General features: G+C 41.3%; 1 protein-coding gene across 2 annotated transcripts in view; it reads right to left on the bottom strand.

Moving 5' to 3' along the window:
* Window positions 1-27,182, bottom strand: part of adarb2 (adenosine deaminase RNA specific B2 (inactive)) — a 748,761-nt gene that overhangs the window by 153,109 nt on the left and 568,470 nt on the right. For both annotated transcript variants that reach the window (XM_043690659.2, XM_043690662.2), the window contains one exon: window positions 21,389-21,503. In XM_043690659.2, coding sequence (XP_043546594.2) covers window positions 21,389-21,503 — 115 coding nt within the window. The remainder of the gene's footprint in view (window positions 1-21,388; window positions 21,504-27,182) is intronic.

The raw sequence follows: 27,182 nt of genomic DNA, 5'->3' as shown, positions 1-27,182 counted from the left end.
CCAGAGAGTGGTGAATCTATGGAATTCATTGCCAGAGAAGGCCGTGGAGGCCAGGTCATTGAGTATATTTAAGACTGAGATAGATAGGTTCTTGATTATCATGAGGATCAAGGGTTACAGGGAGACAGTGGGAGAATGGGTTGAGAAACTTATTAGACACGATTGAATGGTGGAGCAGACTCAATGGGCTGAATGGCCTAATTTCTACTCTTAAGTCTTCAGGTCTTATGGTTTAAACTTGCAGATTGGACAAATAATCATCGTGTTAAGTTTGACATAGATAAATTTGTAGTAGTGTGTAATGTGAAGGAGAATTGGGAGGTAACTTATTACTCAGAAGGGGTGAGTCAAGGTGGGCTACAGGGACAAGAGGATCTTGGAGTAAAATGACACTAATCACCATCAGTTGTGGCACAAGTTAGCAAGGCCCGAACTAAGCAAGCCAAGCATTAGACTTTATTTCAAGAAGAATAGAGTTGAAAAGAAGGGAGGTTAAGCACTTAGATTACCATGTGCGATTCTAGTTTCCATGTTTTAACAAGAATACAGAGGCACCAGAGAGGGTACAAAAAAGATTGACAAGGATGAAACCAGAAGTGTGGAGCATGTACATATCAGAAAGAGATTGACAGACTGGATCTCTAGTCTCTTGAAAAAAGATCCTGAATGGACGAATAGAGGTGCTTAAGATGATTAAACCACTGACCTTGCCCTTATGGCATATCTCTTATCCAATTCTACCTCCATCTTTCCAGGAACAGCTCATTATTCACTGGATATCCCCTGCAAGACCAGCATCATTGTACTCCCAAAACCTTTAAAGACCACTGTGTACCCACTGGCAACTTGGTGTTGTCCCTCACTGGCCACTTCTTGGCACAGCAGCCATGATGGTCACAGCACATCACTGTCATGGCTGCTACCCCCTTGCACATACATCTCCATTCTCTCATATTAGTCACTGTTTAACCACCAATCCACACAGTTTACCTGCCCTTTGCTACATCCTGTCTGAAACATCTCTAAATCACCACTCCTCTGTCTCCAATGCCCACTGGATCTTGTCATTACTCAGTAGGTGAACCTCACATACAGGGAAGCAACCAGACAAATCCAAACCAGAGCTTTTAGTTACAACCAGCAAAAGCAAACACAAACAGAACAAATAGAATGCCCTGTCCAATAACGTCAACCAAATGCTGGCAATGATGACCAATGGCTATTTTACATTCTTCACGATGGTCAGCTGCACCCAGCTCTCCTCGGCTAGAACCGTGGTCAATCAGGTCCTGTCTGACCTGTAGCACACAATGCAACTGAACTCTGTCATAGACAAGGAGAGCTTCCTCCTCCTCAAAGCCCTCACCTTCACCTCACAAAACAGTTCCTGTTCTCCCAATTGCTCAGCATCCAGCACATCACCTTGTTGCCTGCTCCAATTGTGCAGAGCCCAGCTTGCCAGGAAGATGCAGCATGGTCTGTCTGCAGTACACCTGAGGGCCCCCTCAGACTGCTCCAAACAGCAGAACTGCATTTCCATCTGTTTCACCACAGCCTGCTCCCATATGTTCACCAACCACAAAGGGGGAGCATTTACTGAGCAATCAATACGCAAGATCTAAAAAGGAGTGCATGTTACAGTCCGTACCCCTCCCAGACCCAAACCAACCATTCAACTTATCATTGGATTCAGTGCAGTTCATCGTCATACTTACATGACATATGCTGCAGCTATGTTCTCCTGTTTTACAGCACCCTTGCAAGTTTCAAATATGAGGGACACCTTTGGCTAGCCTTCTTTTATGTTATTGCCCTTACGTTGTGCATCACTGAGCTGACAATGTGAGATGTATAAGCACCAATGGTCTAGTGCAATTTGCCTTCGAATAGCATTTGAGGCTGAAGGACCTTTCATTCTGCATGAAGTGCAAATGGATGAAGAAATGATTGCAAATAAAATGTCACTGGAGTGTCTGCTTCGTGTATTTGCCTTTCAATGTCTGAATATCCAGCAGATATAGATCCCATGCTTCACCCAGCAAATTAACACTGTCATTCTTCACAGGAAGCAAAGAACTGAGGATGCTGGAAATCTGAGGCAAAAATAGAAAGTGCTGGAGAAACTCAGCAGGTCTGACAGCATCTGTGGAGAGAAAGCAGATTACTGTTTTGAGTCTCGTGATCCTTCTTCAGAACTGATAGAATCTCGGAAAAGACAGTGCTTACGTTGATGACAGGGTGTATAAAAATGCGCGGATAGGTGGAAATGGAGCCCAGAGGGAGACAAAGACAGTCAAAGGACTGGCTGATGATAAGCCTGGGAAGAAGAAGAATTGATAATGGGGAGAATGGGTAAGTGAAAATGGGTTGGCTGTGCTCAAAGCAGGGCCTGGAGTGTGGCAGTGGGTAAAGGACATGGAAGGAGGTGTTCATGCCCTAATGTTCTTGACCTCTCCACCAAATCTTCAGGAAGTCTATTCCAAATGCAAATTAGATTAGATTAGATTAGATTATTTACAGTGTGGAAACAGGCCCTTCGGCCCAACAAGTCCACACCGACCCGCTGAAGCGTAACCCACCCATTCCCGTACATTTACCCTTTTACCTAACACTACAGGCAATTTAGCATGGCCAATTCACCTGACCTGCACATCTTTGGACTGTGGGAGGAAACTGGAGCACCTGGAGAAAACCCACGCAGACACGGGGAGAATGTGCAAACTCCACACAGTCAGTCGCCTGAGTCGGGAATTGAACCCGGGTCTCTGGCGCTGTGAGGCAGCAGTGCTAACCACTGTGCCACCGTGCCGCCCACTAATCATCCGCTGTGTAAAAAAAAATGCCTCTCATGTTTTTTTTAAAATCTCTCTCCTCTCACCTTGAAAATATGCCGCACACTCTTGAAAGCCCCCATTCAAGGGAAAAAAACACTTACCGTTAACCCTATCTATACCTCTCATGGTTTTATAACCCTCTGTAATGTCATCCCTTAACCTCCTACACTCCAGTGAAAGAAGTCCTAATCTATTTAGCCTTTCATTATACTTCAAACCTCCATACCTGGCAACACTTTGGTAAATCTCTTCTGAACCCTCTCTACCTTAATAATAACCTTCCTGTCACTGGGCAACCAGAACTGGACACAGTACTCCAGAAGAGGCCTCCTCAATGCCCTACACAACCTCAACATTGTGTTCCACCTCCTATACTTAATGGACTGAGCAATGAAGGATTGGCAAATTGCTGCTGCCTAATGAGAAATGTACCTCACTGCCCGGCAAATGCATTAAAAAAATGCGATATGTTGCTTCCAATATTAACAGACCTCACTGGGTCCTTGACTGATACTGCCACAATCTCTCCAGGACCCATGTCATTCAGACCTATATAAGACTACACCCAGAGATAAAAATCACACAACACCAGGTTATAGTCCAACAGGTTTAATTGGAAGCACACTAGCTTTCGGAGCGACGCTCCTTCATCAGGTGATAGTGGAGGGCTCGATTGTATCACCTGAAGAAGGAGTGTCACTCCAATTAAACCTGTTGGACTATAACCTGGTGTTGTGTGATTTTTAACTTTGTACACCCCAGTTCAACACCGGCATCTCCGAATCATGACTACACCCAGAGAGATTGTTTTCTTTTATGGGGAAGAGCATAACTAGAGGCCATTAATGTAAGACGGTCACCAATTAATCCAAAAGAGATTTTGAAAGATACGTCTTCACACTAAGAGTGGTAAGAATGTGGAATTTCTGACCATAGCAGCTGCAGCGAACAGTAAAGGTGCATTTAAGGAGTAGCTAGGCAAGCACACGAGTGCATAGGGAATAGTGAGATATGGCAATGGATTAGAAAAGGAGAGAGGGATGTGCTAAATGATCTGTTTTGCTGCCATTTGTAAACCTATGTAATATAGGAGTGAACACCATATTTTCTTTCAACAACTTACTGTTGATATATTTAAAAAATAGCTGCAAGTACATCTGTTCAACTGATTGAAGTGTTATTGAGTGCTGTGCAACAGTGGACTTCACAGTCAATGTTTTACTAAGCTGGGTACTTGTTCACCAATGGAGTCTGTACTCTCTCACTAAGAGTAACATTGAACCACTTAGGGGAACAACAACAGTAAACTCGATGTTGTTCAAACCCTTTAACTGATCCATCATCAAATACATATGCAGCTGAGTGGGTCCACTACTTCCTAACTGTCTGTACCTCTCTCTGCAAGCTGTTATAAATTCTGGGTTTGCACAAGATACTCTATTTGGTTTAGAGTCATCAATCAACCCATAACTAGACCTTGCACCACTATGATCGGGAATTTCCTCAATATTTAACTGTTAATGTGCCTTGTCGGCTTTATCAATTAAATCCCCATTTTGTGTAACCTATATACAGTAATCTCACCGCATTCTCAAGTTTGTTTCACCTACTTACTGAACTTATAAACACTCCAGTTAGACAAAGCCTATGGTAAACTAATCAGCATATGAATTGTTGCATGGTTTATATTTATTAGAATGTAACATTTCATTTTAGGCATAAAACTTTTAAGTATAGAAAACTGGGACATCTGGTTGGGAAACTTAAAAATAATGTTAAAGTAAAAGTAATTCAAACAAGCTTGGAGTTATTAACACTTTAATATGTGTTTATCTTACAAGGTCAGATTTGACAGTAAAAGAAAATTTAAACAATGGACAACCTTTCTCTGGATGTTTGATATAGTCAAGTTGTCGTTCATTAAGTCATTGAAAAAGCTCAAACCCTGCAAATCTGGGCAAGAGGGTCACATACACTCTCAAGTTTGTTTCACCTACTTACTGAATTTATAAACATTCTAGCAGACAAGGCCTATGGTAAACTATTCAGCGTATGAATGAACAATTAAAAAATAATAATTTGTGTAGCAGAATCAAAAAATTATGTTGAAGGTAAAATAATTTGTTTGCATTTCTGGTTGATTCATTCCAAATCTTGCTACATTGCCATGGAGGAAGTGATTCAGGTATCTAGATTAGAAGATTTTTTCATTTAATTTACCTATTTGATTTGACTTGATTTGATTTATTATTGTCACATGTACTTAGGTACAATGAAAAGTATTGTTTTGTTTGCAGTACAGGACGATCATAACATAAAAAAGATTATTGGGTGATTGAACACAGCAAGGAATACAAAGTTGCAGGTGCAAAGAAGGTGCACAAAAAGCATGATCAACATTAGATTTGAAATTTCAAAGGTCCATTCAGAAGTATGCATGTTTGCTTACAGAAACGCACTGTTGAACTTGGGTTTCATGAGGGAAAAGCAGCTAAAAGGTTTGCTATAGCTTGAAGCTAGTGGAAGGATTATAATGGGCCTCATAGAGACTTGTGGTAAAACATAAGTAGCCTGAATTGATAACCTGGAAAGATCTGTATAGAAGCTGTTGGAGCTAACTGGGAAAATGCAGTCTATGGATATTTTAATGAGAGCAAGAAACTGGAGTCCACAAATGTGAAAACCACAAATAAAAATTGAAGGATTACTTAGCTCGACACAAAAGGAAGTTTCACCATGAAGCTTACATCTACCTGGGACACCAAGGAATGTTAAAATAATTTATGGAGGGCTATGGCATACCTTTGGATTGGTCTATGGAAAAGTTTTTTTTTCCTCTTTATTCATTTGTGGGATGCAGTTATCACTGAATAACCAGCATTTATTCTGGATCAGTGGTGCTGGAAGAGCACAGCAATTCAGGCACCATCCAACGAGCAGCGAAATCGACGTTTCGGGCAAAAGCCCTTCATCAGGAATGAAGGCAGTGAGCCTGGAGCATGGAGAGATAAGCTAGAGGAGGGTGGGGGTGGGGAGAAAGTAGCATAGAGTACAATGGGTGAGTGGGGGAGGAGATGAAGGTGATAGGTCAGGGAGGAGAGGGTGGAGTGGATAGGTGGAAAAGGAGCTAGGCAGGTCGGACAAGTCCGGACAAGTCATGGGGACAGTGCTGAGCTGGAAGTTTGAAACTAGGATGAGGTGGGGGAAGGGGAAATGAGGAATCTGTTGAAGTCCACATTGATGCCCTGGAGTTGAAGTGTTCCGAGGTGGAAGATGAGGCGTTCTTCCTCCAGGCGTCTGGTGGTGAGGGTGCGGCGGTGAAGGAGGCCCAGGACCTCCATGTCCTCGGCAGAGTGGGAGGGGGAGTTGAAATGTTGGGCCACGGGGCAGTGTGGTTGATTGGTGCGGGTGTCTCGGTGATGTTCCCTAAAGCGCTCTGCTAGGAGGCGCCCAGTCTCCCCAATGTAGAGGAGACCGCATCGGGAGCAACGCATACAATAAATGAAATTAGTGGATGTGCAGGTAAACTTTATGGATGTGGAAGGCTTCTTTAGGGCCTTGGATGGAGGTGAGGGAGGAGGTGTGGTCGCAGGTTTTACAGTTCCTGCGGTGGCAGGGGAAAGTGCCAGGAAGGGAGGGTGGGTCATAGGGGGGCCTGGACCTGACCAGGTGGTCACGGAGGGAAAGATCTTTGCGGAAAGGGTGGGGAGGGAAATATATCCCTGATGGTGGGGTCTGTTTGGAGGTGGCGGAAATGTCAGCCTCTCACCTCTATCCAAGGCCCTAAAGGAGCCTTCCACATCCATCAAAGTTTTACCTGCACATCCACTAATATCATTTATTGTATGCGTTGCTCCCGATGCGGTCTCCACAACATTGGGGAGACTGGGCGCCTCCTAGCAGAGCGCTTTAGGGAACATCTCCGAGACACCCGCACCAATCAACCACACCGCCCCGTGGCCCAACATTTCAACTCCCCCTCCCACTCTGCCGAGGACATGGAGGTCCTGGGCCTCCTTCACCACCAGACGCCTGGAGGAAGAACGCCTCATCTTCCACCTCGGAACACTTCAACCCCAGGGCATCAATGTGGACTTCAATAGCTTCCTCATTTCCTCTTCCCCCACCTCATCCTAGTTCCAAACTTCCAGCTCAGCACTGTCCCCATGACTTGTCCAGACTTGTCCGACCTGCCTAGCTCCTTTTCCACCTATCCACTCCACCCTCTCCTCCCTGACCTATCACTTTCATCTCCTCCCCCACTCACCCATTGTACGCTATGCTACTCTCTCCCCACCCCCACCCTCCCCTAGCTTATCTCTTCACGCTTCAGGCTCACTGCCTTCATTCCTGATGAAGGGCTTTTGCCCGAAACGTCGATTTCACTGCTTGTTGGATGGTGCCTGAACTGCTGTGCTCTTCCAGCACCACTGATCCAGAATCTGGTTTCCAGCATCTGCAGTCATTGTTTTAACCAGCATTTATTGCCCATTGCTAGTTTTCCTTAAGAATATGGTGGTGAGTTGCCAGCATGAACTACTATAGTCCATCTGCTGGGGGTTTACCAACATTCGGGAGGGAATTCCAGAATTTTGACCCAGCAACAGTGAAGGAATGGCAATATATTTCCAAGTCAGGATGGTGAGTGGCTTGGAGGGGAACTTGAAGGTAGTGATCTTCCCATTTATTTACTGTCCTTGCCCTTCTAGATGGAAGTGGCCATGGGTTTGAAAGAATGTTTGGTGAATTTCTGCAGCGCATCTTGTGGATAGTATACACTGCTGCTACTGAGCATTGGTGGTGGAGGGAGTTGATGCTTGTGGATGCAGTGCCAATCAAGTGGGCTGCTTTGTCCTGGATGGTTTCAAGCTTCTTGAGTGTTGTTGGGGCTGCACTCACCCAGACAGGTGGGGAGTATTCCATCACACTTCTATCATTTAAGGTTTCATAAGGTAAGGGCACTCCTGGGAGTTGTGGGTGGCAGAAAGTAGATCTGACTTGATGACATATATTTTTCACAGCTATATTATTAAGTTAATTGCGTTTTCTTTATTTAGTTTCATTTTATAGAATTTGTTTTTACTTAAATATATAAAATCTTTGATGTAGTAGTATTATTTAATTGATCGATGTTTTAACTTCTTTGTTCCTTGTTGATGGTCCCCTACAGGGTCATAATAGTATATAAAAATGTAAATGAACATGGGACAAATGCTGCCACATTGCCTCTGGCAGATGTGATGAATAATTAACGCTGGAATAGTTGGGAGACCATATCACAATCAATTCCCAAACATTGCATGATTGCATTCCTACACTTGCCATTCAATATCCTCCCTGGAAGATATAAATGCCTCAAATTCATGTGGTATACTAGATATATAAACTTCTTGCAGCATTGGGAAATGCTGTAGATTTAATATCTTGCAAGCTAAATTTAACTTAATGGCTTTATTTTAATTAAATTGACCAAAATTCTGCTGTATTAGATAGACAAAATGTTTGATAAACTGTTGATTCAGAACTGAAATATTGCTGAAAAGAAATATATGCTGTAGAAGGGTTTTTTTTTGTACTCAGGTCAAAGGCACAAATTCTAGGTTTCAAATTAATACAATTATATCGAAAGAAGAAGATTTCTGATTGGTGGGGTGACTAAACATTGGAAGCCTTGGCAGGGAGACAGTAATGGGGGTTCCTTAAGCTTGCAGGTAATTCAACAAGGGTGCAAGGCTTGATCATAACTACAGGAAGGATGTGATTACATTACAGAAGGCAGAGGAGTTTCACCACGATCTCGCCCTAGCTGGATGGTTTAAGCTAAGGAGAGAGAATAAATCGGCTAGGATTGCTTTCGTTTTGAAACAGAGAGCTGAGGTACACCCTGATTTGGTTAAGATAGATAGAAAAGAGCTTTTCCTTTTCATGGAGAAGTCAATAACCAGGGGTGTGGATACAAAATTTGGGGCAGAAGATTTAAAGGGAATTTAAAACAATATTTGGGATAGCTAGAATTCATTGCCTGAAAGCATGGTAGAGGCAGGATCTATTACAACATTTAAGGAGTATTTGGAGAGTCACATGATAGCATAAAAGGTGATGGGCTAAATGCTAGGAAATAGGATTAGCATAGGCACGTGCTTGAGGACCAGCATGGACATAAGGCGCCGAGGGCCTTCTCTCCACACTGTAATACTCCATGTTTCTATATTCCCCTTGCTTGTAGAGTACAGGTTCCTGTGCTTGAACGTATATCATTCCCAGCCTGTGTAACTGCGCCATATAATGAACTCGATTGATTTTCTCAAGTTGGTTTTTAATGGAGATACTGGCAAACTTAGGATTGCTCAGCAAGTGCCGGAAAGTTGCTTGATGTGGTGATAATTGGCTGGATTGCATTGTCCTTCTGTTTGTAAACAGGACATACCTGGGTAATTTAACACATTGTTGGGTAGACACTGGTGTTGTAGTTGCCCTGAAACAGCTTAGCTCAGAGCATGGCTTATTCTGGACAACAAGTCTTCAGTCACATTGCTGGGCTTTTAATTAGGGTCCACAACCTTTCCTGTACTTAACACCTTGAACCATTTCATAATATCTTGTGGAGTGAATTGAGTTGACAGAAGAATGTCAGGTGGTCAGATGAAAACAGATGAATTAACAGCACAAACAGAGGTTAATGACCTCATAGTTACTACGGAGACATGGTTATAAAGAGGTCAAAGCTGGGAACTAGTTATTCAGCGGTATGTGACTTTTTGAAAGGAAGGCAAGAAGGTGGGGTAGCTTTATTAGTATGAGATAGAATATGGTGGGTAGCAAGAAATGATCTTGGATTGGAAAGTGTAGAATGTATATTAGAGAAGGTAAGAAATAACTGGGGAAGAGGAGTTTGGTCAATGTATCCTACTACAGTAGTTATAGAGAATACAGAGAATAAATCATGCAACGATGAGGGCGTGTAGAAAAGGCAGTATATTAATCATGGGTAACATTAATCTTCATGTGATTTGGGAAACAAATTAGCAGAGGTAGCCACAAGGAAGAATTCACAAAGTGTTTTTGGGACAGGTTCCAAGAACAACATGTTGTTGATGAGGCAGTTTTGGATCCAGAAATGTACAATGAGGCAGGTTCAATAAACAAGCTCAGAACAAAAAAATCCAAGAAGTGAACATAACATGGTAGCATTTAGCAGACAGTTTTTAGGGTTATAAAATTGGTCTGAAACAATTCGAATAAGGGTAATTAGAAAGGAATGAAGGCAGAGTTGGCTGAAGTGGACTGGGAAAGGGGTTTAGCGGAAAAGATGATTAATGAACAATGGCAGACATTTAGTAGTTAATGACTCACAAGAAAAAAATACCTAGTCAGTATAAAGGATTTTAAGAAGGGGATAAACTGACCAGATTAACCAAGGAAGCAGGGTATCTAATTGGAAGAAAAGTCGTACAATATGGCAAATTTTAGCAGTAAGCCAGAGTATTGAGAAAGTTTTAATAATCATCAAAAGATAATGAAAATTGTAATAAAGAGGGAGAACACATGGTTTGAGGTTAAACTAACATGTAATATAAAAGCAAACAGTAAAAGCTGCCTTAAAAATATTAAAGGAAACAGAGAGGCCAAAGTGTACGCAGGTACCTTAGAGAATGAGGCTGGGGAAATATTAATAGAGAACCAGGAAATGACAGAGGAGTTGAATAAATATTTTGCATCAGTCTTCGTAATAGAGTATACTAATAACATACCAAAACTACTAAATAAATAATGGGCAAAAGGGAGGAGCAGAAATAAGTACAATATCTATCATGAGAGGAATGTACTATTGAAACTAATGGGGCTAAGGCAAATAAGGCCCATGGTTACACCCTCGGATGTTAAAGGAAGCAGCTGCAGTGATAGTGGATGCATGAGAATAGAAAATCATTTTGAATTCCATAATATAATCAAACGGAGTTAACATTACTTTATGAATGGGAAATCTTGTCTAAAAAAATTATGAGAATGCTTTTTGGAGGCAACAAATGGAATAATTAATTGGGAACAATGAGACAAAATGCATTTGGATTTCCTAAAGGTGCTCAATAAGGCACCAGATAGCATGGAAACAGACTGTTCGGTCAACTCGTCCATGCTGACCAGATATATGTGGTCCCATTTGCCAGCATTTGGCCCATATCCCACTAAACCCTTCATATTCCTAGACGCATCCAGATGTCTTTTAAATGTTGCAATTGTACCAGCCTCCACTACTTCCTCTGGCAGCTCATTCCACACACGCACCACCCTCTGTGTGAAATAATTGCTCCTTAGGTGTCTTTTAAATCTTTCCCCTCTCACCTTAAACCTATGCCCTCTAGTACTGGACTCTCCCACCCCAGGAAAAAGACCTTGTCTGTTTACCCTACCCATGTCCCTCATGATTTTATAAACATCTAAGGTCACCCCTCAGCCTGCAAATGCTTCAGGGAAAATAGCCACTACTCATTCAGCCTCTCCCTATAGCTCAAACCCTGCAACGCAGGCAACATCCTCATGAACCTTTTCTGAACCCAGTTAAATTTCACAACATTCTTCCTATAGCAGGGAGACCAGAATTGCATGTAGTATTCCAAAAGTGGCCGAACTAATGTTCTGTCCAGCTGCAACATGATTTCCCAACTCCTATATGCAATGCACTGACCAATAAAGGCAAGCATATCTTAAGAGCAAGATATTTCACTTAATGAGATAACAGTCATGGAATTAGGGGCATTATGTTAGAATGGATAGTGGATTGCATAACTGATAGAAGACAGAGAATTGGGAAAAGGGCATTTCAGGATGTCAACAGGATGTCAATCGCGTGCCACTGGGATCCATGTGCGGGTCACAATTATTCATGAATTATATATATATATATATATATATATATATATAAAATAACTTGGAGGGACATGAAAATACTATGGCCAAGTCATAATAGATGGGAGGGCAAGTGGTTAGGAGTCAGCAGAGGGATATAGCAGGTTAAACGATTGGACAAAATCTCGGCAGAAAGAATATGATGTGGGAAAATGTGAAATTATGCACTTTGGCAGGAAGAATAGAGTGGCTGAATATTATTTAAACGGAGAAGGACTGCAGGAAGCAACAGTTCAGAGGGATTTAGGATCATCAGGCATGAATCACAAAAAGCTAACATAGAAATTCAAGAGGTAGTAGGGAAGGCAAATGGAACGTTGGCCATTTTTTCAAAAGGGATGAAGTGTGAAAATAGAGAAGTCTTATTAAAACTATACACGGCACCAATTATACCACACCTACAATATGGTGAACAATGTTAGTTCTGTAGCTAGGGAATGATATCCCGGCATTGGAGGCAGCCCAGAGAATGGGCACTAGGTTGATCACAGGTATGAAGGGAATGTCTTCTGAGGAAAGATTGTGGAAGTTGGATCTGTATTCACTAGAATTTAGAAAAATGAGAGGCTATCTTGTAAACATGTATAAGGTTCATAGGGCTTGTCAGGGTAGATGTCAAGAGGCCTTTTCCCATAGTATGTCAGTCTAGCACTCAAGGGCATACTCTCAGAATAAGAGCTTGCCCATTTAACACAGAGATGAGGAGGAATTTCTTCTCTCAGAGTTAAAAATTGCACAATACCAGCTTTCAACCACCTGATGAAGGAGCAGCGTTCCAAAAGCTAGTACTTCCAATTAAACCTGTTGGACTATAACCTGGTGTTGTGTGATTTTTAACTTTGTACACCCCAGTCCAACAACGACATCTCCAAATGATGACTTCTCTCAGAGGATAGTGAATCTATGGAATTTTTCATTGCAGAGGATAGTTGAGGCTGGATCGTTAGGTATATTTAAGGTTGAGATAGACAAATTTATAATCAGCAAAGGAATCAAAGCAAAGGCAGACAGAATGTTTGAGAATGATCAGATCAGTCATCGAATGGTGGGGCAGACTCAATGGGCTTCTGTTGTTATGGCTTTATGCAGGGGACCTCTGAAGCATAGCAAAAAGGATCATCCACTTGACACTTCTGACTGTAATGGTTGCAGATTCTTATCTTTGTGCCCATCAGCATTGCATGCAGATTATTTGTTGAGCTTCCTTTTCTAGTCAATTGTTTATCACAATCAAGAAATAAAGGAAGTGCAAGGGAAGTTGACTAAACTGATTCCTGGGATAGAAGGACTGATGTATGGGAGAGACTGGATTAGGACTATATTCACTGGAGTTTAGAAGAATGAAGGGAGAGCTCATAAAAATCTTGTAAAATTCTAACAGGATTCGACAGGGTAAAAGCAGGAAAGATGTTCTCAATGACTGAGGAGTCCAGAATGAGGGGTCACAGGCAAAGGGTAAGGGGTAGCCCTTTTGGGACAGTGATGTGGAGAGGTTTCTTCATTTGGAGAGCAGTGAACCTGTGGAATACCCTGCCTCAGAAAACTGTTGAGTCCAATACATTGAAGACTTTCAAGAAAGACATAGGTATAGTTCTTAGGACTAAAAGGATCAAAGAGTATGGGGAGAAAGTAGGAACAGGATACTAATTTGGATGATCAGCCATGATCATATTGAATTAGGCTCAAAGGGTTTAATGGCCAATTCAGTCTTCTATTGGCTCCTATTTTCTTTGTATCTCTGCTTAATCGTGACTGGGTATTACATTACAGCAGAGCTTTGATCTGATCTGTTGCTTTTGGAATCACCTAGGTCTGTCTATTTATAGTATTTTCTCTACAACGACTTTGTATAGTGGCACAACAAACAAAAACATTCATCAGTTAATATGGCAACTATTGTTGTCAGCCCAGAGAATACTGCATATCAGATTCATTCATTTAACTGGACCTCAATGGACCAGAGCTCTCTTCTGGCTGTCAAGCTGTGGAATTGTGCAAACAGCTATAGGTAAACAGGGCTGATTAATTACTAGCAACAGAGACAGGGGAGACATGCTTGTCCTCATGGTGTCCTTAAATTCCAGGTGGATTATTATATGGAGGAACAAGGAATATGGGTGAAATGCAATTTAGTCAACTACAATTTTGAATAATCGCAATAAATATCTTGTGGTCATATGCTTCTATTGTTTGTGCCAAAGGAAAAATGTAAGCATATAGGTTCAAAATACATTGTCGAGAACAGGGAAATAAAATGCATGTTTTGTCAAAGATCTACAAAAACAAATAGTGTTTTCTTATTTCTAGCCACTAGAATGGAATCTGTTGATTTGTACATAATCTTAGGATCTTAGGTACAGTGGCTCAGTGGTTAGCACTAAGGGACAGCACCAGGGACTTGGGGTTCAATTTCACCCACAGGTGACTGTCTGTGTGGAGTTTGCACGTTCTCCCCGTATCTGTGTGGATTTCCTCCCATAGTCCAAAGAAATGCAGGTTAGGTGGATTGGCCACGTGAAATTGCCCACAGTGTCCAGGGATGCATAGGCTAAGTGGGTTAGCCATGCGAAATGCAGGGTTACAGGGATGAGTTGAGGTGGGATGCTCTTCAGAGGGTCAGTGTGGACTCAATGGGCTGAATGGCCTGCTTCTACTCTGTACGGATTCTATGATTAACAGAGTCTTTAATTTTTGTTGCCACTGTACAATACAATGATTTGATCGGGATTACATATTTCTATTTTGTCTATAAGTGACAACATAATGAAACAATCAGCTATCTCCTGGTATTTAACACTCATGTGTAATATAATTCACCTGCCTATCCCACATTAATTAGCTTCTTTACAGAATAAACTTCTAAAGGGAAACTGGAGACAAAAAAAATCAGGAAAAATTTGATCAAACTCTTGAAATATAATTAGGTAACAGAAATTCCAAATTATGAAACTGGTGATATAAAACTCTCCATCACAACCTTTGCTCACTATTTCTATCCGAACTGTTTAGCTTAATGTAATGATTCTCAGTTTGACATTGTTTTGAAGAGTCATATTGGAGTTGAAATGTTAACTTTGTTTCTTTCTCACAGATGCTGAGCTTCACCGGCACTTCCTGCATCTGTAGTACATGGCTTTTGTTAATATTCTTTATCCTGATAATAACGATATATGAAGTTAGACAATTGGTAGAATAGAACTTGAGGTTGCTGAAAAAAGGCACATTTTATTGAAGCTTTTCATGTTGCACTCCTCAGGACAACTCAGGGGAAAAGACAAACACATAAACTGTATGAGAGCAAAGAGCTAATTGGTTGACAAGTGGACTCTGATCATGGCATTGCCATGAAAAGTTCACCAGTTAATGATTGACAGTTAACTGTCAGGCTTTGTTTAAATTTTAAATCCACAGGATGACTCTGATTGATCAGGGCATTACCCTGAGAAATAAAACAGTGAAATGCTATCACCTATTTTATTGAGGTGAAACAGGTGCATTCTTTCTGTATGGAATTAAGATGGGCCTATATATTAATATATGTAGCTTCCATTACACACAAGTGTGTCAAACTGTGAGACCAACTGACAATCTTAAATTGGTCGTCAGTGTAATTCCTTACACACTCAGTCACTGTCAGTGCCAGTGCGTTTCCAGGTATGTGGACTGTATGTTCCAAAGACCGATGAATCACATCAAATAACATAACCCTTCAGCTAAGCAATGAGCAAATTAATAACAAGGCTCAACCAGGCTGCACTAGTGAAACCTGCAATACAGAGTCCAACACTGATGTGATTCTGCAACTAAACAGCAGGATGATCCTAAGTGTGTGGCCATTCCTACTAATACAAACATCAACAGATACATCCATAGCAGGTTGATCAGTAAGGAATAGGTTCAAGTATATTTTTCCCTCTTTTCCCTCCTATATCACCTGCTATAGACCCAGACCAGCAGCTATGTCCTTTCGGACTCAACCATCTTGGTCAGTAACGGTGCTGCTGAAATGCTCTTGTGGTGGACATTGACGTTCCTCCACCCTGAGTATACTCTGTGATCTTGTCACCCTCAGTAGTTATTCCAAGTGGTGCACAACAAGGAGGTCTATGGATTCACCAGCTGAGGGGTGGGCTGGCCGTATGTGGTACTCAGCCAAAGGTTCCTTGCCTCATGTTAGACCTGGCGCCATGAGACTGCATAGGATCGAGCATCAATATTGTGGACTGCCAGGGCAGCACCTTCCTGGCTGTTTACCTGTTTACCTCTGTGCTGCCACCTCTGCCTGCTCTGTCCTCCAATTGGATCACAAGATATTAATGGTGCAATCTTGGATGTTGCCTTTGAAGAATGATTCCACTAAATCAGACAAGTGACAGACAGCTTTCTGAATTTTGGCATTTGCCCCCCAGATGTTAGTAAAGAGAACTCTGCAGGATTGACAGGGCCAGATTTACTTTTTGTTGTTTTCTATGCCTAGGGTGACGCCATCTGTTTTTCTTCCTCTTTTTATAGCTCTTTAGCAGTTGACATAACTGAATAGCTTGCTGGACCACTTTAAAGGAGAGATAAGATTCAACCACATGGCTGCAGGCAAAAAGTCTTCCATTGCTTAAAGGTCATCAATGAACTAGATGGGTTTTCTCAACCATCAATTATGGTTTCATGGTCATCGTTAGACTTTTAATCTCAAATTTCTTTCCTGTGCCATGGTAGGATTTGTACTTGGTTTCCTGGAGAATGATCTGGATTACTAGCCTAGTGACAATACCACCATGCCATCACCTCCTTCATGCTTTGGCCTTCTCAAGCAAATATTTGCAGAAAGCATTCATTCAAAATATTAACTACTTTGGGCTCAATACAATTTCATGCATATTTATCCATTTGTATGATCTTCCCTGTTCTCTGATTGGGCTCATGATGATGTGGCACTATTGTGCCATCCAACCATGATACCTGTTTTCCTTACTCTTCATCTTCAAGCTGTGAAGCTGATTAAAAATTATACTAGCGAGTTTTGGGAAGATTTGTAGCTCAGGTTGAGGTTTTGGATGTAGATTTGTTTGCTGAGCTGAAAGATTCATTTCCAGACATTTCGTAACCTTACTAGGTAACATCTTCAGTGGACCTCATGCGAAGCAATGCTGAAAATTCCTGCTTTCTATTTATGTATTTGTGTTTCTTTGGGTTGGTGATGTCATTTCCTGTGGTGATGTTATTTCCTGTGGTGAAGTCACTTCCTGTTCCTTTTCTCAGGCGTGGTAGACGGGGTCTAACTCGATGCGTTTGTTGATAGAGTTCCGGTTGGAATGCTATGCTTCTAGGAATTCTTGTGCGTGTCTTTGTTTGGCTTGTCTAGGATGGATGTGTTGTCCCAGTTGAAGTGGTGTCCTTCTTCATCCGTATGTGAGGATACTAGTGAGAGTGGGTCATGTCTTTTTGTGGCTAGTTGGTGTTCATGTATTCTGGTGGCTAGTTTTCTGCCTGTTTGTCCAATGTAGTGTTTGTTACAGTCCTTGCATGTATTTTGTAAATGATGTTAGTTTTGCTCATTGTCTGTATAGGGTCTTTCAAGTTCATTAGCTGCTGTTTTAGTGTGTTGGTGGGTTTGTGGGTTACCATGATGCCAAGGGGTCTGAGTAGTCTGGCAGTCATCTACCACCCCCTGAGGAAAGGAACAGGAAGTGACTTCACCACAGGAAATAACATCACCACAACTCAGCGAGCAAACCTTCATCCAAAAATTATATTGCCTGTAAGTAACGTAAGAAATTTTCAGTGAAAAGCAAATTGCAAGCTTATCAATAAAAGTTACCGATAAAGTACTGTAAGTTAAAAACAAACAATTAAATCAGATCACACTTCAGTATTCTTATTTAACTATTTGACTTACATAATTATGTTATAAAAGCAAAGAATCACCAGATTTTGGAATATTTGGAATATTTGTGTTAATGTTTTGGAAGATGGTCATCCCAGAATCTGGAAATTATGTGACAATTGCTCACCAGTGCAAATGTATATTACTTTTTTGAATTTATAGATGTCTGACTGATATTGGACAACAGGAGAAAATCTATACAGTATTGCTTGATGTCTCACTCATTGCTGGCTATAGAGGCAACTCCTTGCCTCAAACTGCTGGATGATTTACACATTAACAATGTCATATTTACACACTTTTGGATGGATGCGATTGCAATGGAGGGAGAGAGGAAGAGGTCTATGAGAATGATTCCAGGGTTGAACAACTTCAGTTTTGAGAACAGAAGTTGGAACTATGTATATTGCAGAGGAGACGAGGCTTAGAAAAAGTGTGATGACATCTTCAAAATCTTGAGGGGTTCTGTAGAGTCGATCAGGATCAATGGGTCAGCTGGGAGATCATGTTGCTGCTGTACATGACATTATTTTGGCTGCTTTTGAAATACTGCATGCAATTCTGGTCTCCCTATTGGAGGAACGATGTTGTTAGAAAAGATTTACAAGGATTTTACCAGGATTGGAGGGCTTCAGCTAGCTGGAGAGGCTGAATTGGCTGGGGCTACTTTCCCTAGTGCTTCAGAGGCTGTGGGTGACCTTATAGAGGTTTATAAAATCATGAGGGGTATGAATAGGGTAAATAGACAAAGACCTTTCCTCAGGGTAGTGGAAACCAAAACTAGAGGACATAGGTTTCAGGTGAGAGGGGAAGGATTTAAAAGGGACCTAAGGGGCAACTTTTTCGTACAGAGGGTGGTGTCTGTATGGAATGAACTGCCAGAGGAAATGGTGGAGGCTGGTACAATTACAACATTTAAAAGGCATGTGGTGGGTATACAAATAGGAAGGGTCTAGAGGGATATCGGTCAAATACTGGCAAATGGGACTAGATTAAGTTAGGATATCTGTTAGGCATAGACAAGTTGGACTAAAGGGTCTGTTTCCATGCTGTACATCTCTATGACTCTATTTGTTCCCACTCAAAAGGATAGAGAACCAGAGGACACAGTTTTAAAGAATTTTGCAAAATAATCAATTGTGAGGTGACAAAAAATAATCATAGAGTGAGTAGTGAGAAAGTGAGGACTGGAGATGCTGGAGATCAGAGTTCAAGAGTGTGGTGCTGGAAAAGCAGAGCTAATCAGGCAGCATCTGAGAAGCAGGACAGTCAACGTTTCAGGCATAAGCCCTTCATCAGTCATTCCTCGTGAAGGGCTTATGCCTGAAACGTTGACTCTCCTGCTCCTCGGATGCTGCCTGACCGGTTGTGCTTTTCCAGCATCACACTCTTCGACAGTGAGTAGTGAGAGTCTGGAATGCACTGACTAGTGAAGGCAGATAAAATTGAAGCACTCAAACGGGCATATGATTCTACCTAAATAAAAACAATATGCAAGGTTACTTGGAAAAAGCAGGAGATTAGCAAGAAGTCAAAATCCTCAGGGAGTCAGTGCAGACACGATATGCTGAGTATTCTCCTTTTGCACAGTAACAACTCTGCAAGTCATGTGTAATAGTTTGTCAATTAATTCTTCAGCAAATTCTTGGCCACTTTTTCACTTTCATCAACATGAAGCCATTCTCTTGATGAAGGGCATTTGTAATTTGTGAAATTAAATAATTATCAGATGTGATCTAAAGGCACCTAAAGTCATAACTCGGTTTATTGAGTGACATCCCTCTCAAATAGGATGCCCTTCAGAGAGTGTGTAAAGTTCATAGCTGATAATAAAGAAATGGCAGATGCCGTGAATAAATGTTTTGCTTCTGGCTTCACTTTCAAAGGTCCAAAAAGACATCCCAATAATTCTGGTGGATAAAGGAGTGAGGAATTTGTTTAAAATCAAATCGCTGGGAAAGAAATACTGAAGAAGTTGTTGGAGCTACAGGTTGAAACATCTTGGTACTGACAGAATTCATTGTATGTTCTTGGAAAAAGTAGCGAATGAGGTAATAAGTAACTATTAAATTCTAGAAAGATTTCATTTGACTGAAAAATAGCAAATATAACAATCCTAATCAAGAAAGGTATGAGGTAGGAAAAATGGAAACGGGAAGCCAACTGGCTCAATGTCAGTCATGGGGAAGGTGGTAGAATTGATCATTAAGGACTTGTGCACTTGGAAAATTCAAGATAATTTGGAAGAATCAGCATGGTTTTGTGAAAGGGAAATCCTGTTCCAACAAGTTAATTGAAATGCTTTGAAGGAGAACCCATTGATATGGATGAAGGAGAACCCATTGATGCCCTATGCTTGGATTTCCAGAAAGTATTTGACAAGGTTACCATGAACTCCTATTTTGCACCTTTATTGGATAAAAGGTGCAAAATAGGAGTTCATGGTTTGGAGGTAGCATACTACCATGGATATAGAATTGGCTGGCTGCTAGAGAATAGAGAGAATGAATAAATGGGTCCAAAAGTGGATAAGCACTGGAAAAGCACAGCAGGCCAGACAACATCTGAGGAGCAGGAGAGTCGACTCTGCTGTGCCTCAGATGCTGCCTGACTGGCTGTGCTTTTCCAGTGACACACTTTTTGACTCTGATCTTCAGCATGCGTAGTCCTCACTTTCTACCATCGTGAATAATTGGGTCTGTTTCAGATTGTTAGAATGTGACTAGTGGAATCCTGCAGTGGTCTGTATTGACTCTCGACTCTTTACAATTTATAACAATGACTTGGGTGAGGGGAGTAAAGGCTTGGTGGCTAGATTTGTATATGACAAAGGTAGGTTGGAGGATTTATTATGAAGATGGTATATCAAGGATTGATATAGATAAGTTATGTGAGTGGACACAAGTCTGACAGATGGAAGTATAATCTAGAAAAATATGATGATGTTCACTTTGGCAGGAAGAATAACAAAGCAGAGCATTATTTAAATGGAAACACCTGCAGAAATTTGAGGTACAGAGGGACCTAAGTGTTCTACTATAAGAGTTACAAAGGGTTTGTGTGCAAGTGGAGCACATAATTAAGTAAAACTGATGCTATTCTTTATTAAGAGAGGAACTGAATATATAAGGATGTTATGCTTCACTAATGTAGATCACTGATGAAACCACATCTCCAATATTGTGCACTGTTTTGGTCTCCTTATTTAAGGAAGGATGCAAATGCATTGGTTGAAAGAAAGTTTGCTCGATTGATACCTGGAATGAGCAGGTTGCCTTGTAAGGAATAATTGGACAGGTTGGGATTGATTTTACTGGAGTTACAAAGAGCAAAGGATGATTTGATTGATGTGTATGAGATCCTGGATGGCTTTGACAGAGATGAAGGGATTTTCTTTTCTCTGCCAGAGGGTTGTGTGACTTTGGAACTTTCTGTCTGAGAAGGCAGTGGAGCTAGGACTCTCAGGATATTTTTAAAGCAGAGGTAGATAGCTTCTTGTCACGCAGGGGAATCAGAGGTTACCAGGGATAGATAGGAATAGGGGCTTTAGAACAAAAACAGATCAGCCATGATCTTACTGAATGGTGGAGAAGGTCGAAGGATCAAATAGCCAATTTCATATGTTAAATATGAATAATATTTTATGAAATAGGCTAGACAAAAAAAAAGCAGTAGTTACTAAATGAATATGAAAAATAAGAATCCTCCAGGAGACAACATTTTCGTAATCAGGCAAAATAAACTTGAAGGTTTAGATTCGTCTTACCTCTTGTCATTACAATTCCTGCTAGTACCTTATGACGTGCGTGTGAGGAGGTCAAATTGTCTGTCAGCTCTTTGAATTTCCCTGTGACCATCTGGAATATTGCATCCGCAAACTCCTGAAAGATACAGATAGATGTTGTTGCTGTGAGGCTTGTTTTCAGGACAATCTTATGTTGTCCACTCCGGAACACATATTGAAGGCTACCAGTTCTATGATTTCTCCTGTTATTGAGCAATTGTTGTGATAAAAAGAAAAAAGAAATGAGTGATTTTTGATAAGACATCAGGCATGATCCATTCAAAACATATGTTCCATATTTATTTGTTATTTCTAAATCTTCACTGCTGTGTCCAGTACGTTCTTTAAACTGCCACTAATCTTCCCTTCGGCTTCCCAGTTCACTTTTTATACTAGTTGAAAGTTTTAACTCCTTTTAATGATTCATTTGTTCAGGTTAAATTATAAATACATACAGTTGAAACTGGTAAATGCATAATAAACTTTGCACATTTTAAGGTACTAAATTGTTTTTTCTTCTTTCTGTGAGTGAGCAGTGAAGAATAATTCTTAGCCTGTGGTTTCCACTATACATGAGAAAGTTATATTTTGCAATTTTCATTACATTCAACTCAGTAATAGTTTGTAATAGTTTTGTATGTAATAAAGTCTAAGTAATTTTGACAAACTTAAATGAATCACCTAGATTTTTGTGATGAATTTATATTTAAATGAATTTCTGCGTGTGCTTGTGGATATTTTGAAACATCCTTGGGTCATATTCAGCAGATAAATAAAAATGAAATGTTATCTTAAGACCTTCAAAACCTTTAAGGCCAAAACCATTAAAACAGGAGGATTTCTTCATTTCTTGGTATTAATCAAGCCAAAAAAGGGATCTTTTTAAAGTTTCCCTGGAGTATCTTGAAGGTGATGATATGGAACACTAACTCCTGCTCTGCATTTCCAACATTATCTTCTAATGTTCTCTCATGAAACATCACAAGTTGTCTAAAAACCAGTAAAGACAGTTATTTAGAATGAATCTCATTTGAATGTCAGATAGGTATTGCCTGTTCTAATTGAGCTACTCAACTATAATACCTTGTTCTGGTCTGGTCCCTTTTATAATCTCATATCAACGATGCATATATATTTACTTACGTGTGCTATTCATCTGTGAGTCATTTGACTATCATTAATAATGCTGATGAAAATAATTAATCAGTTTTAAATGATTGGATTAATATTTGAAATTTGCAAGAAGATAAATGATCCTATAAGGTGCATACAATTTAATGAACATAACAATCTGTACAGTCCTGTGTTTTGTCTATCACAGGTCAGATGACATGCTTGCTAGCCTCTTTATAAAGAGCAAATTTATTTGACCTAATTTCGTGATTGACAGAATATGCAGCATTTTTAAAGTTCTGGTCTTGGGGCCCTGATTGCTTTCCTGTAAACATAATGATAATAAAACCATTTTTAAGAGCAAAAGTTAATTTTTAAATGGCAAGATGAGGGAACCATGGATGACAGGTGAAATTGTGAGACGAGGTAAGAGGCAAAAGGTAACTGCATTTATTTCAATGCAAAAGGCCTAATAGCAGATGAACTCAGGGCATGGTTGGGAACATGGGACTGGGACATCATAGCAATTACAAAGATGTGGCTCAGAGATGGATAGGACTGGCAGCTTAATGTTCCAAGATACAAATGCTATAGGAAGGAATGAAAGTGGGGGCGGGGGAGGGGGCAAGAGAGGAAGGGAAATGGGGTTTTTGATGAGGGATAATATCACAGCTGTACTTATGGAAGATATTCCTGGGAATAGAACATAGAACAATACAGCGCAGAACAGGCCCTGCGGCCCTCGATGTTGCGCCGACCTGTGAACTATTCTCAGCTCGTCCCCCTACACTATCCCAATATTATCCATGTGCTTATCTAAGGATTGTTTAAACCTCCCTAATGTGGCTGAGTTGACTACATTAGCAGGTAGGGCATTCCACGCCCTTACCACTCCCTGCGTAAAGAACTTGCCTCTAACCTTTGTCTTAAATCTATCACCCCTCAATTTGTAGTTATGCCCTCTTGTACAAGCTGACATCATCATCCTAGGAAAAGGTCTTTCACTGTCTAATCCTCTGATCATCTTGTATGTCTTTATCAAATCCCCCTTAGCCTTCTTCTTTCCAATGAGAATGTGCAGGTTAGGTGAATTGGCCACACTAAAATTTCCCCTAGTGTTAGGTGCAGGGGTAAATGTAGGGGAATGGGTCTGGGTGGGTGCACTTCGGCAGGTCGGTGTGGACTTGTTGGACCGAAGGGCCTGTTTCCACATTGTAAGTAATCTAATCAATAGGGTGACCAGAACTGTACACAATATTCCAAAGTCTCTCAGCCTTTCCTCATAAGACCTTCTCTCCAGACCAGGCAACATCCTGGTAAATCTCCTCTGCACCTTTTCCAATGCTTCCACATCCTTTCTGTGGGCACAATGGTTAGCATTGCTGCCTCACAGCGCCAGAGACCAGGGTTCAATTCCCGTCTCAGGCAACTGACTGTGTGGAGTTTGCACATTCTCCCCATGTCTGCGTGGGTTTCCTCGGGGTGCTCCGGTTTCCTCCCACAGTCCAAAAATGTGCAGGTTAGGTGAATTGGCCACACTAAAATTTCCCCTAGTGTTAGGTGCAGGGGTAAATGTAGGGGAATGGGTCTGGGTGGGTGCACTTCGGCAGGTCGGTGTGGACTTGTTGGACCGAAGGGCCTGTTTCCACATTGTAAGTAATCTAATCAATAGGGTGACCAGAACTGTACACAATATTCCAAGTGTGGCCGCACTAGTGTTTTGTATAGTTGCAGCATGATATTGCGGTTCCGGAATTCAATCCCTCTACCAATGAAACCTAACACACCGTTTGCCTTCTTAACAGCACTATCCACCTGGGTGGCAACTTTCAGGGATCTATGCACATGGAGTCCAAGATCCCTCTGCACATCCACACCACCAAGAATCTTTCCATTGACCCATTACTCTGCCTTCCTGTTATTCTTCTCAAAGTGCATCACCTCACATTTAGCTGCATTGAACTCCATTTGCCACCTCTCAGCCCATTTCTGCAGTTTATCCAAATCCCCCTGCAACCTGTAACATTCTTCCAACTGTCCACTACTCACCGACTTTAGTGTCGTCTGTAAATTTACTAATCCATCCACCTATGTCTGTGTCTAAGTCATTTATAAAAATGACAAACAGCAGTGGTCCCAAAACAGATTCTTGTGGCACACTACTAGTAACTGGACTCCAGACTGAATATTTTCCATCAACCACCACTGCTGCCTTCTTCCAGAAAGCCAGTTTCTAATCCAAACTGCTAAATCACCCTCAATTCCATGCCTCTGCACTTTGTCCATCAGCCTACCATGTGGAACCTTATCAAAGGCTTTACTGAAGTCCATGTATACCACGTCACCTGCCCTACCCTCATCTACATGCTTGGTCACCTTCTCAAAAAACTCAATGAGGTTTGTGAGACACGACCTGCCCTTGACGAAACCATGCTGACTATCTGAAATCAAATGGTTGCTTACTAGATGATTATAAATCTTATCTCTCGTTATCCTTTCCAAAACCTTTCCTACAACAGGAGTCAGGCTTACTAGTCTATAATTACCTGGGTCATCTCTGCTGCTCTTCTTGAACAAGGGCACAACATTTACAATCCTCCAGTCCTCTGGTACTAAACCTGTAGACAATGACGACTCAAATATCAAAGCCAACGGCTCTGCTATCTACTCCCTAGCTTCCCGGAGAATCCTCAGATAAATTCCATCCAGCCCAGGGGACTTGTCTACTTTCACTCCTTCTAGAATTGATAACACCTGTTCGTAACTAACCTCGATCCTTTCTAGTCTAATATGTTGTACCTCATTCTTCTCCTCCACAATATTCTCCTTTTCCTGAGTGAACACCGATGATAAATATTCATTTAGCACCTCTCCGATCTCTACAGGGTCCACACTCAACTTCCCACTTCTGTCTTTGACTGGCCCTATTCCTACCCTAATCATCCTTTTATTCCTCACGTACGTCCAAGGAAGTTGTTTGGGTGGAACCGAGAAATAAAAAAGGGATGATCATCTTATTGGGATTGCACTATAGACCCCCTAATAGTCAGAGGGAAACTGAGAAACAAGTTTGTAAGGAGATCTTAGCTATCTGTAAGTATAATAGGGAGGTTAAGGGAGGGGATTTTAACTTTCCAAACATAGACTGGGCCTGCATAGTGTTAATGGTTTAGATGGACAGGAATTTAAGTGTGTACAAGATCCAGTATGTAGATGTACCTGTGAGAGAAGGTGCAAAACTTGACCTCCTCTTGGGAAATAAGGCAGGGCAAGTGACTGAGGTGTCAGTGGGGGGGGGGGGGGGAGCACTTTGGGATCAGTGATCATAATTCTATTAGTTTTAAAATAGTGATAGAAAACGATCGACCAAATGTAAAAGTTAAAGTTCTAAATTGGAGAAAGGCCAATTTTGACGGTATTAGGCAAGAACTTTCAGAAGTTGATTGGGGGCAGATGTTCATGGGTAAAGGGACAGCTGGAAAATGGGAAGCCTTCAGAAATGAGATAATGAGAGTCCAGAGACTGTATATTCCTGTTAGGATGAAAGAAAAGGCTGATAGGTGTAGGGAATGCTGGAATACAAGAGAAATTGAGGTTTTGGTTAAGACAAAGAAGGAAACACATGTCAGGTAGAGACAGCACAGATCGAGTGAATCCTTAGAAGAATATAAAGGCAGTAGGAGTATACTAAAGAGGGAAATCAGGAGGGCAAAAAGCAGGTTGGGGATGGGCGGGAGGGGGGGTGGCATGAGGTTGCTTTGGCAAACAGTGTAATGGAGAATCCAAAAGATTTAAACAATTAAGGACAAAAGGGTAACTAGGAACAGAATAGGACCCCTTAAAGGTCAGCAAGGCCACTTGTGCATGGAACTGCAGGAGATGGGAGAGATACTAAACAAATATTTTGCATTAGTGTTTACTGTGGAGAAGGATGTGGAAGACAGAATGTGTGGAAATAATTAACAATCTCTTGAAAAATGTCCATATTACAGGGAAGGAGGTGTCAGACGTCATAAAACGCAAAAAGGTGCACAAATCCCTGGGATCTGATCAGGTGCACCCTCAAACTCTGTGTGAAGCTAGGGAAGTGATTGCTGAGCCAGTTGCTGAGATATTTGCATCATTAATAGTCACAGATGAGGTGCCGGAAAACTGGAGGTTGGCTAACGTGGTGCCACTGTTTAAGAAGGGCGTTAAGGACAAGCCAGGGAACTATAGACTGGTGAGCCTGACCTCAGTGGTAGGCAAGTTGTTGGAGGAAATCCTGAGGGACAGGGTGTGCATGTATTTGGAAAGGCAAGGACTGATTAGGGATTGTCAACATGGCTTTTTGCATGGGAAATCATTAGTGTTTACTGTGGAGAAGGATGTGGAAGACAGAATGTGTGGAAATAATTAACAATCTCTTGAAAAATGTCCATATTACAGGGAAGGAGGTGCCATTAACTTGATTGAGATTTTTGAAGAAGTAACAAAGAGGATTGATGAGGGCAGAACGGTGGATGTGATCTATGTGGACTTCAGTATGATGTTTGACAAGGTTCCTCATGGTAGACTGGTTAGCAAGGTTAGATTTCATAGAATACAGGGAGACTAACCATTTGGATACAGAACTGGCTCAAAGGTAGAAGACAGAGGGTGGTGGTGGAGGGTTGCTTTTCAC

The sequence above is a fragment of the Chiloscyllium plagiosum genome, unplaced genomic scaffold (assembly GCF_037043375.1).
Source record: "Chiloscyllium plagiosum isolate Xiang-an unplaced genomic scaffold, Cpla_swu_hap1 HiC_scaffold_5, whole genome shotgun sequence".
Classification (NCBI taxonomy): domain Eukaryota; kingdom Metazoa; phylum Chordata; class Chondrichthyes; order Orectolobiformes; family Hemiscylliidae; genus Chiloscyllium; species Chiloscyllium plagiosum.
This window is presented reverse-complemented; position numbering and strand designations above follow the sequence as displayed.